The sequence below is a fragment of the Phalacrocorax aristotelis genome, chromosome 3, assembly GCF_949628215.1.
Source record: "Phalacrocorax aristotelis chromosome 3, bGulAri2.1, whole genome shotgun sequence".
In the NCBI taxonomy this organism is placed as follows: domain Eukaryota; kingdom Metazoa; phylum Chordata; class Aves; order Suliformes; family Phalacrocoracidae; genus Phalacrocorax; species Phalacrocorax aristotelis.
Genome location: NC_134278.1, coordinates 22,286,223 through 22,302,386, shown reverse-complemented (window position 1 = coordinate 22,302,386; position 16,164 = coordinate 22,286,223). Strand labels below are relative to the sequence as shown.

Below are 16,164 nucleotides of genomic sequence, written 5' to 3'. Positions count from 1 at the left end.
ATAACCACCGCATCATGTCTAAATTGAGGACACCCTTGCTCCTCAAGAAACTCCAAACTCACCACAGTACATTATCACAACAAACTTTTCCAAATTGAATGTGTCCTAGTTCATTCTATTACTATGGCTTCACTGAATCATCTAGGTTTGAAGAGAACTTACTTGCGATTCGTTTCTTTCCGTTCAATTAAACAGGTTCCTTCCAGAGATACACCTGCAAACAGCCCTCGTGATTTACAATACGTATAGACAGCAGCAGAGCTTCTCAGTGCAACATCCCCTTCTAAATTTCTGGAAGGAAAAAAGTTTTGGTTGATATTCATCAATATGACTTTGCAACATGAACAGCAATTGTCTTTTTATTTTCATCCTACCAAAAGCCAGCAAGAGTTTCACTTCTCCCTGTTCTTACAAACTCTCTTAAATATATTCAACTGGGTCAGACTTGAAATCCATTTTCAGTTCTTATTTCAGACAGAACTCAGTACAAAGTAATCAATTGGTTTGATAAGGTTTCCTCTAAAGCACAGAACAACATTTTCTTACCTGAAAGCTCCATGTTAGACCTTCTCTTGCATTCCGCAGTCCAGAAGTGATTAACCCATGTTTTAATCGTGTTTTAGAACAATCTGATTCTATTTGCGGTGCCCGGAACTCTATCCAATGTATTCAAATCTTCCTTGATTTTATGGGGCCCAAAACAGCACAAAATATTTCAAGTAAGGACTAATCAGACCTCAATAGAACTGGAAGATTACAATGTTTGTCCTAGACAGGATCACAGAATATTTCAGGTTTGAAGATATCTCAGGTAGTCAGCCAGTCCAATCTTCTGCTCAAAGTAGGTACAACATTAAATTGAGATCAGGTTGCTCTGCGCTTTGTCTAGGCAGTTTTTGAAGACCGGCCATCTTGGTAGCCCTTTGCTGGACACACTCAAGTCCATAAACATCTTTCTTCTACTGCAGGGCAAAAATTGGACACAATATTCTAGGCACAGTATATGAAGTGCCAAGTAAAGGGGAACAATCACTTCCCTTACCTATTAGTTACAGCTCTGTTGATGCAGCTTCCTACACTATTCATTGCCTTTGCTGTCAGGATGCACTGCTGACACAGACTACTGTCTACCAGGATCTCGGCATGTTCTCATTAGGGCAGGTGCCCAGCCTGGTAGGTAGGCCCTGCCTGTATAACTGCCGAGGGTTCATCCAACCAAGGGTGCAGGACTTAGCATTTGCTCGTTTAATTTCATAAAGTTTCCTGTCGGATCTTTCCTCTACACTCTCTAAGTTCATCACTCTGAATGGTGGCCCTACTCTGAAGTGTATTGGCTGCACCCCAATTTGGTGTCCTCCACATATTAAAAAAAAAAAAAAAGCAGCATATTTTACATCTGCTTCTCCTGGTCATTGGCCTCTGAGTACAACATGAATCATTTACCACTGTTCTTCAAGCCTGATGATCTGGTTTTTCACCTATTTGCTAGTTCGCCTCACCCTGACACCTAGGCCACAATGTCCCAGCTTGGACAGAGAGATGTTGCAGGACAACATACTGAATGAACACCTTGCAAGGCAGATGACATCCGCTGCCCTCCCCTGACCCACAGATCTCTCTCATCTGTGGAACAGGTATCATCTTATCCTTTTATTTTTTCGGAAAAGATGACAAAACATCAGTAAAAACATCATAAAAACAAAGGTGTAAAGAGACGTATGTCCCATGAAAAGTCTGAGGCCACTGCACTTGGTGAGCCTGGAGAAGAGAAGGCTTAGGGGGGACCTAACAGCAGCCTTCAAGTATCTATGAAAAGGCAATCAAGAATACGAAGCCAGGCTCTTTATAGCAGTGCATGGTGGAAGGACAAGAAGCTATGGAAATAACTGAAACAAGAAATATTTTGACTGGATGTAAGGCAAAACTTTTCACAATGAGGACAGATGAGCAATAGAGCAGGTTGCCCAGAAAGCCTAAGCTGTCTCCATCTTTGGAGGTTTTCAAGACCTAACTGGAATAGCTCTTGCCTGAGCAACCCAATCTGAAAACATGCTTTGAGCAGGAGATTGGCCTAGAGATCTCCTAAGGTCCCTTCCAAATTAAATTATTCTGTGATTATATCATCTCATCTTTCAAAGTAATCTGTCTTAACCACTTAGTGTTTAAAAGTAATTATTTTTTAATATATTGTCAGGCAGATCTGTGGTGACAGAAAGCACAGGCCCATAGGTCAATGAAAATAATAATTCTGTCAGGCACGGTAACACCTGTGCTCTTTACTGAGCCTAGCCAAGCAGTCGCCTGCAAAGAGAATAAGCCTGAGAAGACTTTCCTTCTACAAATAAATGCCTTTATCAGGAAAGAAAAAAGGCAAAAAACCACCCACAACAGGTAAATGAAAAAGTGTAAAAAAGGGTCCAGTCAATATAGGTTGCACAGGTTCTGTAGTGTATCAAAAAAGCCATGTGAATGTTTATATATAGCTTTAAAAGCTGTCTCCCATATTTAATTCTACCCCATATTTGGAAAGTATTTTACTCACCTCCCCAGAGGTCCAATTGCCACAGTAAGATTCCCTCCAAGCGTAAGATTCCCTCCTTTGGCAAAAGCTTCTACTGCTCTTTCATGATTCAGTATTATCACTAAATCTGAAACCTATACAGTATCAAATAAAAGTACTATACTTTAAGATGAAAGTTAGAATGACATGGGAGAAGTATCCTACATTTTGCAGGAAAACAGGTTGGAGCATCAAAGATATTCTCTTCCCCAAATGAAAACCAGCTCCAGACTTATCAAGGTTTTAATTCAAGCGAGAATCTCTTCTCTCAGAGAATTACTTCCTTTCATGCAAATGATTCCTTTGAAACAGTTTTCATAACAAAGTTGATACTTTTTCTGCAAGATATTTAGAAACTAAGAGTCCTTTCACTTACATTTTAAAAAAAATTTGATCTCTATCAAGTGCAGATATGGTCAGTATGTGATAACAGCTGTAACAGAAATGCTATTTTAATTAAAAATTTCCTACCTAACAAATTTTTATTTTCTATGGCTTTTGCAAAGTTATGAAGGCATTTTCAGGTGTGAAGAGATCAGATTAAGCAAATAATTTTGATCCTTCCATAATTGAATTAATAATAGCAAGACAGAACTTAGTAAACAAAAAGTACTTATTTGTATGTCCAAAGAATAAACAATAAAAAGAATACAGGTTTTCCCATTATTGACATAATTTTATTTTCTTAATAAAAAATTAGGGGTTTAATATATACCTAAGTGTGTATATATATGTGAATTAATATTTACTTTTTTAAGACTTCAATATGAGATGCAGCCAATTTCTTCAAGAAACTATTAAACCAAATAAAAAATACTTTGTTAGCATTCCAGTTTAAATATACAAATGCAAAATGAAAAAAAGAAAATCACTACTTTTAAAAGACCTTATTTGCCTGGACAGTGAAACAAAATGCATGTATCAAAACCCTACTACTACTATTTAAGCTGATGCCCATTACCATCAGTACTGTAAAACTATACTCAATTTAAAAAATCCCAGAAGTCTAGAACTCTTTCCCCAAACTGTGAAGCATTTTAAAGAAGGAAAAAGTCTTTGAAACACAAGCATGATCCTATAAAGATCACTATCTTACCTGAAAGTTCAGTAAACACATTACATGTCTTAAAAAAAGTATACTGCAGCCCTACCAGCCTGTTCAACAGAGTAGATTACACTTTTGTAGCCTACTGTGATGGATCATTTTTTAAACAGATGTGCCCAAGGACTACTGTGCGCCATCTTTCACCTGATGTACCTGGCTGAAAGCCAGGTTCAGGAAAAACTTTCAACTTACCCCAAATTCCAAACAGTGGCAGCAGGGAATATAAAAGGAAACACCTGAGTATTTGCAAAACAAGGCTGGCCCAGAAGTATTACACACAGCGTAAGAGAGGCCTTTTTTTATTAGCTCCCTGGTAACCTCCACCCCATCCCAAAGAAAAGATGGCTGACATGAGTTCAGTTTCTGAATCGTACAGGGATAGAGAGGGAATCATTCAGGATGCTGCTACCTCCTCTTACCCATTAAGAGGATTATCCACAGCTAAAGCCAAATGAATCCATAGTGACAAAACCTTCAAGGAAAGCATTTAGATGAATTTTAAAATTGGTCTTGAATTTGAGGTACCAAGTTGCTTCACTTGGAAAAGCATGCAAATACTATGACTTCTGAAGTCTGATTTCATTCTTGTTGTTTAAAACCACCCATAAATACCACTACAACTATGTCAACTATAACCGCTCCTACAGGAATAAAATTTAACCAATTTCTACAAGGTTTAAGTTTATATATGACAGAAAGAACGCTGAAATTGGACTCTGGGCTCCTAAGCCACTTAGGTATTTCTGAATAGCATCTCTTCTCCCAAAGAAGTAAGATTGTGTTATAATAATGCCAGTAAGGAAACAGTATGTTTTGTAAGCCGACTAAAACTTCAAACGAAGGGCACAATATTGCTCAGAAAACACACCCTCTTGGAAATAGCTTCTGTACGGAAATTATTTGGGTAAGTATAAATAGTAAACAGTTACATGATCTAAAATATCAGATGGAGATGATTAAAGGAAAAGTTTCATAGATTAATCACAGCATCTCAAGAGCAAAAAAAAAACCCAAAACACCCAAACCCTAGGGCTCAGACTCAATGTTTTTTAATGCATTCAGATCCTGTAGCCATGAAACCCAAAAGAAAAACCCTTGCAAAAATGAATAATTTTGTATTCACAGCAACCTTTAAAAAGTACACGGTAGTAATGACTGAGATCACATAGTGAACAATGAGGATACAATACAATATTGATCCATTGTTCATTACGTGAGTGCCTACTGACTGTCAGGACAGGCACAGTTGGCTAGTTGTAGGAGACACTGGGAGCTGCCATGTACCACCCAAATCAGCTATGCATGTATTCTTCTGAAGAGCAGAATGCCCATAGCAAGAGATCTTGTTGGCAACATACTGTTACTTTGATTTTCTTTAGGAATTGGTACAACAGAAGCTAAACAGAGAGAAGGACAAGACTGGAGGCTAGGGTGGGAAAGAGGAAGAAAGATGGAAATAAACAAGGGTGAAGGAGCTGTGAGGAAGAAGACATGGGAAGCAGAGGCAGAGAGCTATCAGGGCTCAAATCAACAGGACTTCTCTGAACATGTTGAGAGTCCCTTACTCAGCTGTTTCTGCTGGCTGGAAGTTGGCTTATCTTCTTTAGTGTTCCTTCAGAGGTGGCACTGTCAGTTTTGGTTCTCCCAAACTGAAGGGTGAAGTCAGTAATCGAAAGTTTGAGTGGTGAATGTGTGAAGTACAGTAGCATTAGCTAGGCTCCATTTAACTCCACCTTCAACTCCTTTCACTGTTTCTTGCCAGATGAGAGTTCTTATGCTCTTTAACAAAAGATTTAATAATTAAGTATAGGTTACTTTTTATTAACTCCAGTTGGCTTATATGTGAACACTGACTGGAAGCTTTCTGTAAGGGAAAAATTCAGTCTGCTAGAAGTGAGAAATCAGGGAAATAGCTGTTATGCCCCTTCTTTTCCTTTAAATCTCTCCAAGCAATTAGACTGATCAAAACCCCATAATATGTTTGTCTTGTATAAATGAATTTATAGTAGGTTTGGTTTTTTTTTTAACCACAGAAAAATAGTTCCTACTATCTCACTAACATTTATATCTTTGTCAATGCATTTTAATTTCTTGCAAAAAAAGTTACCAACAAGTTATTTCAAATACAAAATTATACCTCAATTCCAATTTCAAATCCACCACCAAGGCCAGCAATTCCTATTGCAGAAGGAGCAGACCAGGCTGTCATGCAAAACAAGACAAATTTACAAAAGTTTTAACACTTTACAAGAAATACTAATTTTATTATTACAGGTCAAAAACACTAACAAGTTCTCTATTTAAAACTATGTTCACAACCACCAGAATGCAATCACTTAACTATACTGGTTTATTCCGCTGGTAAGAATGTAAGAAATACCAACCTTCATTTAAACAGATCTTTGTTACAAATTCTTTATCTGTTATCCATGACCAGACATAGTTCATTATTCTAATCAATGTTACACTATCAGTTTTTGTATTTCAGACTTTTCTACAAAGATATTGAAAGCTTTATTTAAAGCTGGCCCAATGTAGGCACAAAATTTTGAAGACAGCTTTCAAACCAAACATTGTCACCTGCTGGATTGACGCCTCACACATCTCATGTTTTATGCTACGAAAAGAAATAAAGAAACATTTTTTTTGCCTTTTAATTCTCCCATGAAGTACAAAAGGAAGATATCCACTTACTTCCGTTAGAAAGACGAGCTAATACAATTCCACTTCCGCCTCGAGCAGTCACCAAAAATCCAGCTTTTATAACAGACAAAACTGCAAGGCCTTTCGCTTTAGCTATCACATGGGCTGAAACAGTAAAATCATTTATCCAAACCTTGTAAGAGTAGTTCAAAAGAAGGGGAAAATAAAATTCTACATTTAACAATTCTGAACGCATAAAAGTCAAACCACCAAAGAAAAAGCTTAAAGAAAACTGCAGCAAAGCTGTGTGTCTACCACAGAGCTAGTTACAGGTTACATTACCTTGCGCTGATCTCTACACTGCCACAACTCCCACCTATTCTGGTTAGCTCATACAGATTTAGTTTGCTTATTCCGTGAACATTGTGTGTGAGTACCCTTAGGAAGATAAAGAGGCAGTAAACAGCTGACACCCATGTCTCTACAGACTTTTAGAGGACAGGAGTCTGAATTTAAATCACAGCAACAAACAGCAGAGTATTCAGTGTATATCATTAGACCGTGTTTGTGGCAAATAAAGTGTCATCATCCTGCAAGTCTTATTACAGGCCTTCTGGAACATAGTAGTTATAAACTCAAAACCACAACCAGCAACACCAGTTGAAGGAAGACACTAGGAAAAACACAGAATAACAATTGCGAAAATAAAGAGGACAGCAGCAAATACGAGTGCTTAATCAGTATCAAAGGAGAAATGTACCCTAATCTCTTTCCTTCAACTTATTTTCACTGATTCTGATAAACAGTTATTTAAAAACTAGAGTTACTATTCCAGGTTCTCCCTTAGGAACAGTCATTCACAGGGTGAGCATGAGACAGTCCACCCACCGCAGATACGCGGTGGTTGTAAACATGCAAAAGACCTCTCCCAGTAAGTAATGTCTGCCTAGAACACAGCAAACTGAATCCCTTTACTTCCAAAATATTTTCACAAAAGTTATGGCACCTTAGATCTTCATTCCTCCCCAGTTATTGTCAGTGAAAACAGAGGGAATTGGTAAAGAGAGCACGATTTCAAATCAGGGGAACACTGAAGGTTTTAGCTGAATCAAAACATTTTCTTTACTCACGAGGTATGATTTTATCAGGTCCATTTCTGGAAGTTATTTCTGTGAATTCTCGTAATATTTTAGCTGCCTTTTTAGCTTCTGACTTCAAGTTGGAAGGTATAGGGTTATTCACTGTAAAATATGAAAGAAATAAGAAATTATGTCTATGGACATAGTTTCTGTTCAGGACACCTCATATAAAAATAAATCAGTGTAGTTTGCATGGGAAAAGTGATTCTTTACAAACGAAGAGTAAACCAAAGAAACCACTGACCATTAATCAACTACTGAACAGAATCAGGTATTGTAAAATATTAATATTCTGCAACATATAAATACCATTTTATGTATAATGTTTTTTCACCTGCATATTTGCAAAAAGAGGCTTTAGGGCAGATAAAAGTCTTGATTGTTTCATCTACTAAAACCCCTCAAAGCTATCACTTAAATTATTCTTGTTTAAGTGTCTGGACATATTGACATCCACCATTTCAAAGTTTATCAGCAACAAATTATACTAGTAATACATGAATATATTATCAGACCAAAGATGCGTCTAGCCTCATGTCTTGTCTCTGAAAAGAACTAGCAACAGTATTTCCCTAAAATTCCACTGTTCTTAAAACCACAAAAGCATAGAAAAGACTGTGCATAAAGAAAGAACTTTCAGTCAAAAGTGGCCTAAATTTTTAACTGGTGTTCCCTCAACATTCATTCACCTCTTCACTCTGGGCAACATTCCTACCCAAAGCCATGAAGGTGAGCACTAAACACATTTTGAGATTAAGTCAATGAAGCTTGAAGAGCAATTCAGCTCAGACTAAGTGAAACACCTAGCAGAAAGTCAGCCAAGTTTCTGTTCCAGGCCCCACTGACTAGAATAGTAATTTCACCTCTGCTTTTCATAGTGAATTATATTCCTCTAGTATGTTCTCCAAGCAAGCAGGAAGACTCCCAGAAGAAGAGATATTTTCACAGCTGAGACTTTGAACTAGCTTCCCCTGTGAAAGCCTGTAGCAACAGCTGACGTTGGTGAAGATGCAGGACATAAAACATTGGAGAGTTTGAAGTGACAGCAGGCATCACGAGGCTGTGCAGAAACATCAGCCTCAGGGAGCAGAAGGAAATAAATGCATAGAATGCAACCGACTAAACTGCGTTGCAGTAACAGAGCTAAGACATCCTAATTCTGTCTCCTAAATATCCCTTCTTTTCCTAGAAAGTTAAGATGATGGCCAAGTCCCCATGTGTAAAAGGATAGGGGAAGGTGAGGCTCTAAGCTCTAAGAGATCAGGACTTTTGAAAAAGCAATTGGCATGTGCTATTTTCTCTGACTGTTATGGCACTAAAATTGTAAGCTTGCATGTTCAAAACTCTGGCATGCTTTTCTTCCTTGGTTCACCAGGCTAGAACCTGGCTATACAGACACAGCAAGAAGAGAAGCCAGTGTAGCCCAAGCAAAACATGAACGGACAATTGCTTTCAGTAGATTAAAAAACTGGGCTGGAGCAAATGTTTCCATTACTTCTGCTGTTTGTAACTGACATTGCATTCTCAAGGTCAGAGGGGAAACGATGCCAGCATGTTGTAAGAGAAAAATAGGAATATTTTTGCTTTTCTATGGAGATAGTAGGCAGTCACAAAAAGCATACTGCACCACCAGTCTTCTCAAGAAGGCACAAATAAAACACTTCTATTAATTGAGTTATAAATTATAATATGCTATTGTAATACACAGTGCATGTCTATTTGCATAACCAGGTGAACATTTCTCTATATAGGCTTTCGCTTAACATATTTTATAAATCTAGAGGTCTAGATTTTGGGGAGGGTAACCTACCCAGTCTCCCCAAGATACACATTTCATGGTACTTAATTCTTCTTACTGTTCAATAAGATTAAAGCGGAAGATATACTTCATTTTAACTGTGGTAAAATGCCTGACCATGCAGGACTCCTAGCAAACGGATCAAGACAACAAAAATAAGATGTGTGCACACTGGAGGTAAAACACATTACAAAGCAAAAGTAAGTGTTACCCATCTTCTAGATCACAGAGAAAAAACACACTTCTATGCTCCTCCCACTGTCCTCCTCCTTATCTTTGCATGCATTCCATCCTCCCCATTGCTCCTCTATGGCCACCCTCAGATTTTGAGGAACACCTCCAATTAATTTCTTCTTACTACTAAAAAGGAAAAAAAAAGGCTCATATTTCAAACAGATTAGGAGAGAAATCCCTTATGTAAATCCACTGAGAAAACATGAGATGCTTGGAGATCTAAAAGTCTGCAAACAAGAAGAGATGAGTTAAATAAAAAACATCAATTTATAGTTTTGATAAGCATTTTCAGATTCAGAATTGCTTCAGTAAGATTTGACGGTTACCAGAAATCAGTGTGTGCGTGCTTATGTGCATGCAAGAGTTACTATTTAATTGAAGTTAATTCAAAGCTGAACTTCAGGAACCAGCAGAAGCACCCTGATGTAACATCATTACAAAAGTAAATACTGTTACTACTGCACTGTCTCTTCAACTCTCAATACATAACTGGCTTCAAAATCACATTTTGGTTGCACCTTGGGGCAGGAGGGAAGATGTCAAAGTAACTCTTTTCAATGCTTACTCAAAGTTCCACAAGATACCAAGGCTGACTCCATGATTTTCTTACCTGGCTCATTTTTATCCTGGCATTGCTATTTGTCTGCACTATGATTCTAAACATTATACCCCCAGATGCAAACTTAGCACAGAAAAACAGCATTGCTTGAGCAAACTGAAAATTATGATTTCCACTCCAATCCAATCCCTCTAAAAGGACATTCTTAGTGACACATGTTGTGTGGTTCCTTTACTACCAGGAAATAGGGGAGGTGGAGAGAGATTCCTAATCTAGCTATACACAGCAACAGTAAGCACGAGAATAACCCAGTTTCCCATCCTCAAAACAGCAGAAACTTCACTTTCTGCCTGTATTATTTGTTGCCTACATCAATATTGCTTCTGCATCCCCTAGATATCTACAGGAATTCACACTTCCATTGTCCCTTGCTTTTTCCCTTCCTGCCACAGACTGAAGAAATGCAGGACTATTTTTCTGGACCAAGAAACAGCAGGAGGATTTGACAACAACATTCTGCCAGTTACTTTGCACAGAGCCAGATTTGTGTGTTTTCAGAAGCAGGCTAAGAAATGGATGACATTTCTAAAGCACAGTAGATATACAGAAGTGGGGATAGGGAAGGAAAAAAGGAAGAGGTTGAACACACTGTCAACTGAAGAGCTCAAAGCTATGCCTTGTAGGGAAGGGTTGCAAGTAAGATGACTCACATCCAGCTTTTAATTTAGACAGCAGCAGGTACAAAAATTAAAGTGACTTTAATTGGCAAGCGAGCATGGCATAGGGAGATTTTAGTAACAATGGACAGGATCAACAAGCCAACCGACTGAAAGCTTTCATTAATGAAGACCAACAGTTACTTAGTGGCTACCACATGATTCTTTCCATAGGGGCTCATTTTGAGTTCCTTTATTTACTTCCATAATGTTACATAGATACTAAGGAACTAGCAGATTGCCTACAAGGGTCTTAAGGAACTGATGACTTGTTTAAAAAAAAAACAAACAAACAAAACACCAAAAAAACCAACCGTGCAAACAACAAGCCTACACCCTGACCTTAATTACAGCTAATACAGTGCTTGACAAAGCCTGGCTGAACTCCCATTTTGCTAAGGTTGCTAAAGCCACAGCAAAAGAAATCTAATATTTTGATCACTGATGAAAGGGGAGGTTTGGCCCTCCCTCTTAGGCTATGCCACATTCAAGATTTTGTTGACAGAATTAAAGATTAAATGCACAGACAACAGTCAGCATTAAAAAGGCAAATTTTAATGGTTAGTTATATAGCATGGGTACAGCCTCACTCTTACTACCAAATTTTAGATCAATCAGTTTCATAAAACTTTGTCCAAAGGCAAGGGACATTATGCATTTTTCATTTAAAAAAACCAAAAACAAATAAGTGGAAAATTGCACAAATACGTCAAAGACCATTCAAAACTATTTTTTTAAAGAAGTACATGGAGGTTTGCACTATAAGATGGTGATGTTTGGCCCAAAATACAACACAAATAAAATTATTAAAGATTATAATGAAGGTTAGGGAAAAAATCTTGTTCTACTTCTTTTAATCTTTGTATAAACAGACAAAACCATAAGCGGAATTTCTGTGGTATCAAGAACGGTTTAAACTTCTCTTCACCTGCCAAATTGTCCTCTTTCCCCTCAAGCTTACCTTAGGATTTAAACTGTAAAATTCCTTTTCTGAAAACTTGTTTTAATATTGAAACTTCATTGAACAGACATTATAGAAATATCTGCTCTTTAATAAAAATGTTGTACTAAATCTTTAGAAACAAGCAGAATATCCATGTGCAGTTTAGCCCTTCAGTAACATAAGGAATAATCCTGTAGCACTGTCTTCACTATTAGCTTTTAAGAATGCATATATAATTGTCTGTTTTGTATTCAACCAATGCTCAGGAAAGAGGTAACCAGGAGCAATAAGACAATAATATCTATCAGGAGGATATACTGACTGATGGATTTGGAATACCGTGACCAGCAAATGCTCAGCTGGGAGCAAGCTTCATTTGCACTGCTACTTGCTGTTGAAAGAAGATATTGAGCATATGTGAGTCAGCAAACAAACCCCATGGGGGAATATCACACCAAAATTGATTAACTGCTTAATTTGTAAGATGATGAGGCAAGTGCGTCAGCCTCTAATTTACATTCTGACTAACAGTAATAATGTGTTGGCTGAACATTTGGTGAAATTATCTGAGCAAGGTGTAATAAAGAATAAATAAAGCCTTTTTACTTAAAAGCTGTAACTAATTCTGATATAATAAAAATTCTGCTGAATATGAACAGAAGAAATAAAGCACAGTGGTGTTACATGAAGATGAATATCAAAAGTAGAGTTTCAAAGAAGATTGATGATAAAGTGGAGACAAAGCCTCACATACAGATTTCATACATATGTTGCCCATGTATGTATGAGCTTTGAAGTATTTTGGTGAAAAAATTTTTGGGTTTGGGTTTTTTTGATTACAAAAAGAAGAAAAAACGATGACAAATAACTTCAATGAGCCTCAGACAGTAATTCAATCTTCACATTCACTTCACTAAAAAGTTCAGAAACAGCAGAATACATTAAACCATAGCTGATTGGCAAATACCCATGGTTATAGCAGCAACATCAACACTAAAAAGCTAGTATGAACAGAGAATGTTCAAATTTATAAATTAAGAACATTCATAAATATGAGAGCTTGCAGAGTCAAGAAAGGTTAAAGAATAACACCTAAGGAGAAAGAGAAACCTGAAAAGCAAGACAGTGCAGTGTTGGAGAAGAGCCTAAACAAGGTATTTCAATTCAGCATTACAATTACAGAGATGAATGTAATTTTGGTTTCACAAACATGTAACATTGTGGTACTGTGGTAGCCGGTTCCAGCCCTGGGATTCATCAGGTACTTGGAATTCCTACAACAGCGTGCACGACGTGCACTGCAAGCATTTTACCTAGCCCAAGAAAAGGTGAAGTGATTTAGAGTAGTGTATGAAAAGCAGCAGACTATGTTTAACATGTCTCCACCAGTCTCCCTCCATCTACTTGTCCAACACTTGAAGCCAAAGGTAGACAGCAAAGTAGCCCAGGTCAATGAAAAGTCAAGAAAAGGTCAGAATAGTCCAAGGAAATAGCAGTTGAAGTTGAAAAGGAACCTGAAGGAAAAGGATGGAATAAAATAATGACAATACCCACCCCCTTCAGCTGAGATCCAGCAGGCTCCTGCTGTCAGAGCCTGAGCTCCATACTCCTGGTTTTGGAGCCAACACCAACAAGCAGATACTGTTTTCTTGAGACTCCAAGAAGCATGAAAGAGGAAAGCCTCAGAATGTGCATTTTGATCATCCTGCTGGAAAGCACTAATGGTATGGCAAAAAGGAGTCCAGGAAAGCAGTAGCAGGGAATGAGAAAGTAGCAATTATTGACAGAGAGGTTCATGCCAATCATGTATATTGTAAAATTCTGCCATAGCCACCTGGAAAACAGCAAGTGAGATGAAAGGCAACAGAAAATACATTGGTGTAAGGCAATGAAAGCAAAGTTGAAAAGGAGAAAACAGGGTCTTGCTCTACATTGAGGCCTTACACTAATCTCTTGCATTTCTACCATGCTCCTCATCACTTAGGTTCCTGAAATTTTACCAACTTTCATGCAGTACTGTTCCTCAGCAAGCTTAGTGTGAGTAGTTAGTGCTGTGTCACAGACCGTAAGAGTTGTGGCAGGGTACAAGTACTTCAGCAGGAACCACGTGGCCTTGCAAAGTCACAGCTGAGGTGCACTAAGACTGGAAGGCTCTAATGTGTACCTTCACAATCCTGAAGGTTTTTGAACTGTGAATTAATGTAACTACTCTTTCCTCCTTCCCCGCCCTGGATAACAAGACGTTTACTGGATGGTATTGCATTAAGAAGCTAGTGCTCGCAGTGGTGGGGGAGGAAGAACAGAGCAGAAAGGTTTGCCGAACCTGCAGCCTTCGGCATACAGAAAACAAGGAGTTTGACATATTTTAATGTTTACCTAAATGTTGGAAATATAAGAACAACCAGATTTTTCTTCTTAAATGCTGCATTGGAAGGAAGTGAAACAGTGCTTAAAAATAAAACTGAAAATTAAAAACCACCACTCTTATCCATGACAAAAACAGTCTGTTTTTTCCTTGTTTCACCTGCAATAACTTGCTAAATTTAGGTGTTGATGACAGCCTGTGCACAGGAAAAATCTCATGAGCATAGTGAAGTTACAACTAAATTCAGCCTTCAAGGACTCAAATATGAAAAAGGAATATCACATCACCAGAACAGAAGACAGCGGCTTCTCTAAAAGGAAAATAGCCCAACAATTATATTTCTTAAAGAAGAGAATCTCACAGAGATTTCTATCACTACATAAAGCTAAGATACAATGATGAGAAACCCAGTCATCTACATTTGGATTTTGGTATGCAAATACACAGTATGAGGACCAATCAAAACCTACAGAATCATAAGTAATAGAGATGAAGAGTGGATTTCTTCCTTTCTTCTCATCTCTGCTAGCCTGTACTTTTTGGGTTTGGGGCTTTTTGGGGGATTTGGGGTTTTTTTTCAGCGTGTGTGTGTTTGGTTTGAGGTTTTTTGTTTAGTTTGGTTTGAGGTTTTTTGTTTAGTTTGGTTTTGGGTTTTTTTTAAAATGTATTACTGTGAGTTATGGAAATCACAGTACCTCTGAAGATAACTCTAAGGAAGCCAGTATTATTCGAAGCATGTAACTGTGATAACTCTGAACCTGCAGATGGAAACTGTGCCACCCCCAACCTGCACTTGTGCTACTTTTACTATTAGCCTGTATTACAAGGCAAGTTGCTCTCTGCAGCATGTGTAAGCACCTAACTTTGGTTTAGTGCTTTCTGCTATGACTTCTTTTTAAAGTAGAAAACTTCTCCTTCCTGGTCAAGGTTTTAGGCTGTTGTCCTCTCAGCACAGGGATTTTGTAAACTCAAGCTTACAGAGATACAAACTGAGATGTTGGCTGATGACCTTTCTGAATACAAAGCAAAATTTATTTGAAATGCAGTAATTACATAAAATAACACACCCAAAAATAAGCTTAGCTCTGTGCAGGCTATCTAAATAAATTAAATTGTATGAAATGTGATAAAAGTATTTAAGCCTGTTGGCTATGTCAGTGTGAATAGTCGTGTATAGTGTCCAAAAGCACACAAGGTTTTTGGTGAGCTGCCACTGTTGACAAGCTGCCTTTTCAGATTTTGCTACCAGTTATGTACGCACTTGTAGACCATGGGAGCTCTATATTTTTCATATGGAATGTCCATTTTGTTAATTCTAAAAAAACCCACAACATGCAAAAAACCCCATGCCTGAAGTTTCACTGTGTGCATATTTTTTATTACTTTTCTCAACAAAGAGGAAAGGACTTAACTAATCTAAACACAAAGTGCATCACTTGGTTACTTAATGGGATATCAGACCTCAATCCCACTTTGAATTAACTATTTCCTTGAGAAAAGTCAAGGAATTTGAAAAACCCCTGTAACACACAGGGCCACCACATTATCAAAAGCATTTAATGACTTGGTTTGCCAGCAGTTTTTGTACCGAAGTCAGATTGGAGGAAATTCTAAATAGACATGCTGAATTTTCTCTCACCTCCTTTAGAAGGATGAACTTTCTGACGGGAGTTAGAATATATGATGGTAAAATGATACTGACACAGCTGAAGAAGGCACTTTAAAGAAAAATGTCTTCCTTCTTACATGCAAGATGTTTCAACTAGGTGATGTCTCCTTATTTCTACGGAACTGCGGCACGTGAAGACAGTTGCTACCTGCCTGAGGCACAGCTGAATCAGAGGATTTGTTCCAAAAAGCACATCAGATATCTGTTCAACTGCATGGGAGGCAGAGCAGTCGAACACCTGGAGCCAAAAGTCTTCAAAAATCCCAGCAACTTTTGGCAATGTCCAGAACAGTAAAATCCTGAGTCCACAGTTCTACAACTGAGTTGCAGCCTTTGCACTAGAAGAAAGGATAAATACAAAGGGCAATGGGGGAGAAATCACTTAGTTTGTACACAGACAGTCAGAAAACAGCATTTTCAAGAATACAGAGGC

The 16,164-nt window shown here is 37.9% G+C and overlaps 1 protein-coding gene across 3 annotated transcripts in view; it reads right to left on the bottom strand.

Moving 5' to 3' along the window:
• SH3YL1 (SH3 and SYLF domain containing 1) overlaps positions 1-16,164 on the bottom strand; it is a 48,390-nt gene that overhangs the window by 29,312 nt on the left and 2,914 nt on the right. For 2 of the 3 annotated variants that reach the window (XM_075086900.1, XM_075086902.1), the window contains exons 2-6: positions 7,439-7,549; positions 6,360-6,473; positions 5,803-5,867; positions 2,543-2,655; positions 163-291 (exon numbers count right to left, since the gene is read on the bottom strand). In XM_075086900.1, coding sequence (XP_074943001.1) covers positions 163-291; positions 2,543-2,655; positions 5,803-5,867; positions 6,360-6,473; positions 7,439-7,549 — 532 coding nt within the window. Of the gene's footprint in view, positions 1-162; positions 292-2,542; positions 2,656-5,802; positions 5,868-6,359; positions 6,474-7,438; positions 7,550-9,456; positions 9,549-16,164 lie in introns of those variants that run through there. The other variant, XM_075086903.1, reaches the window with a different exon arrangement.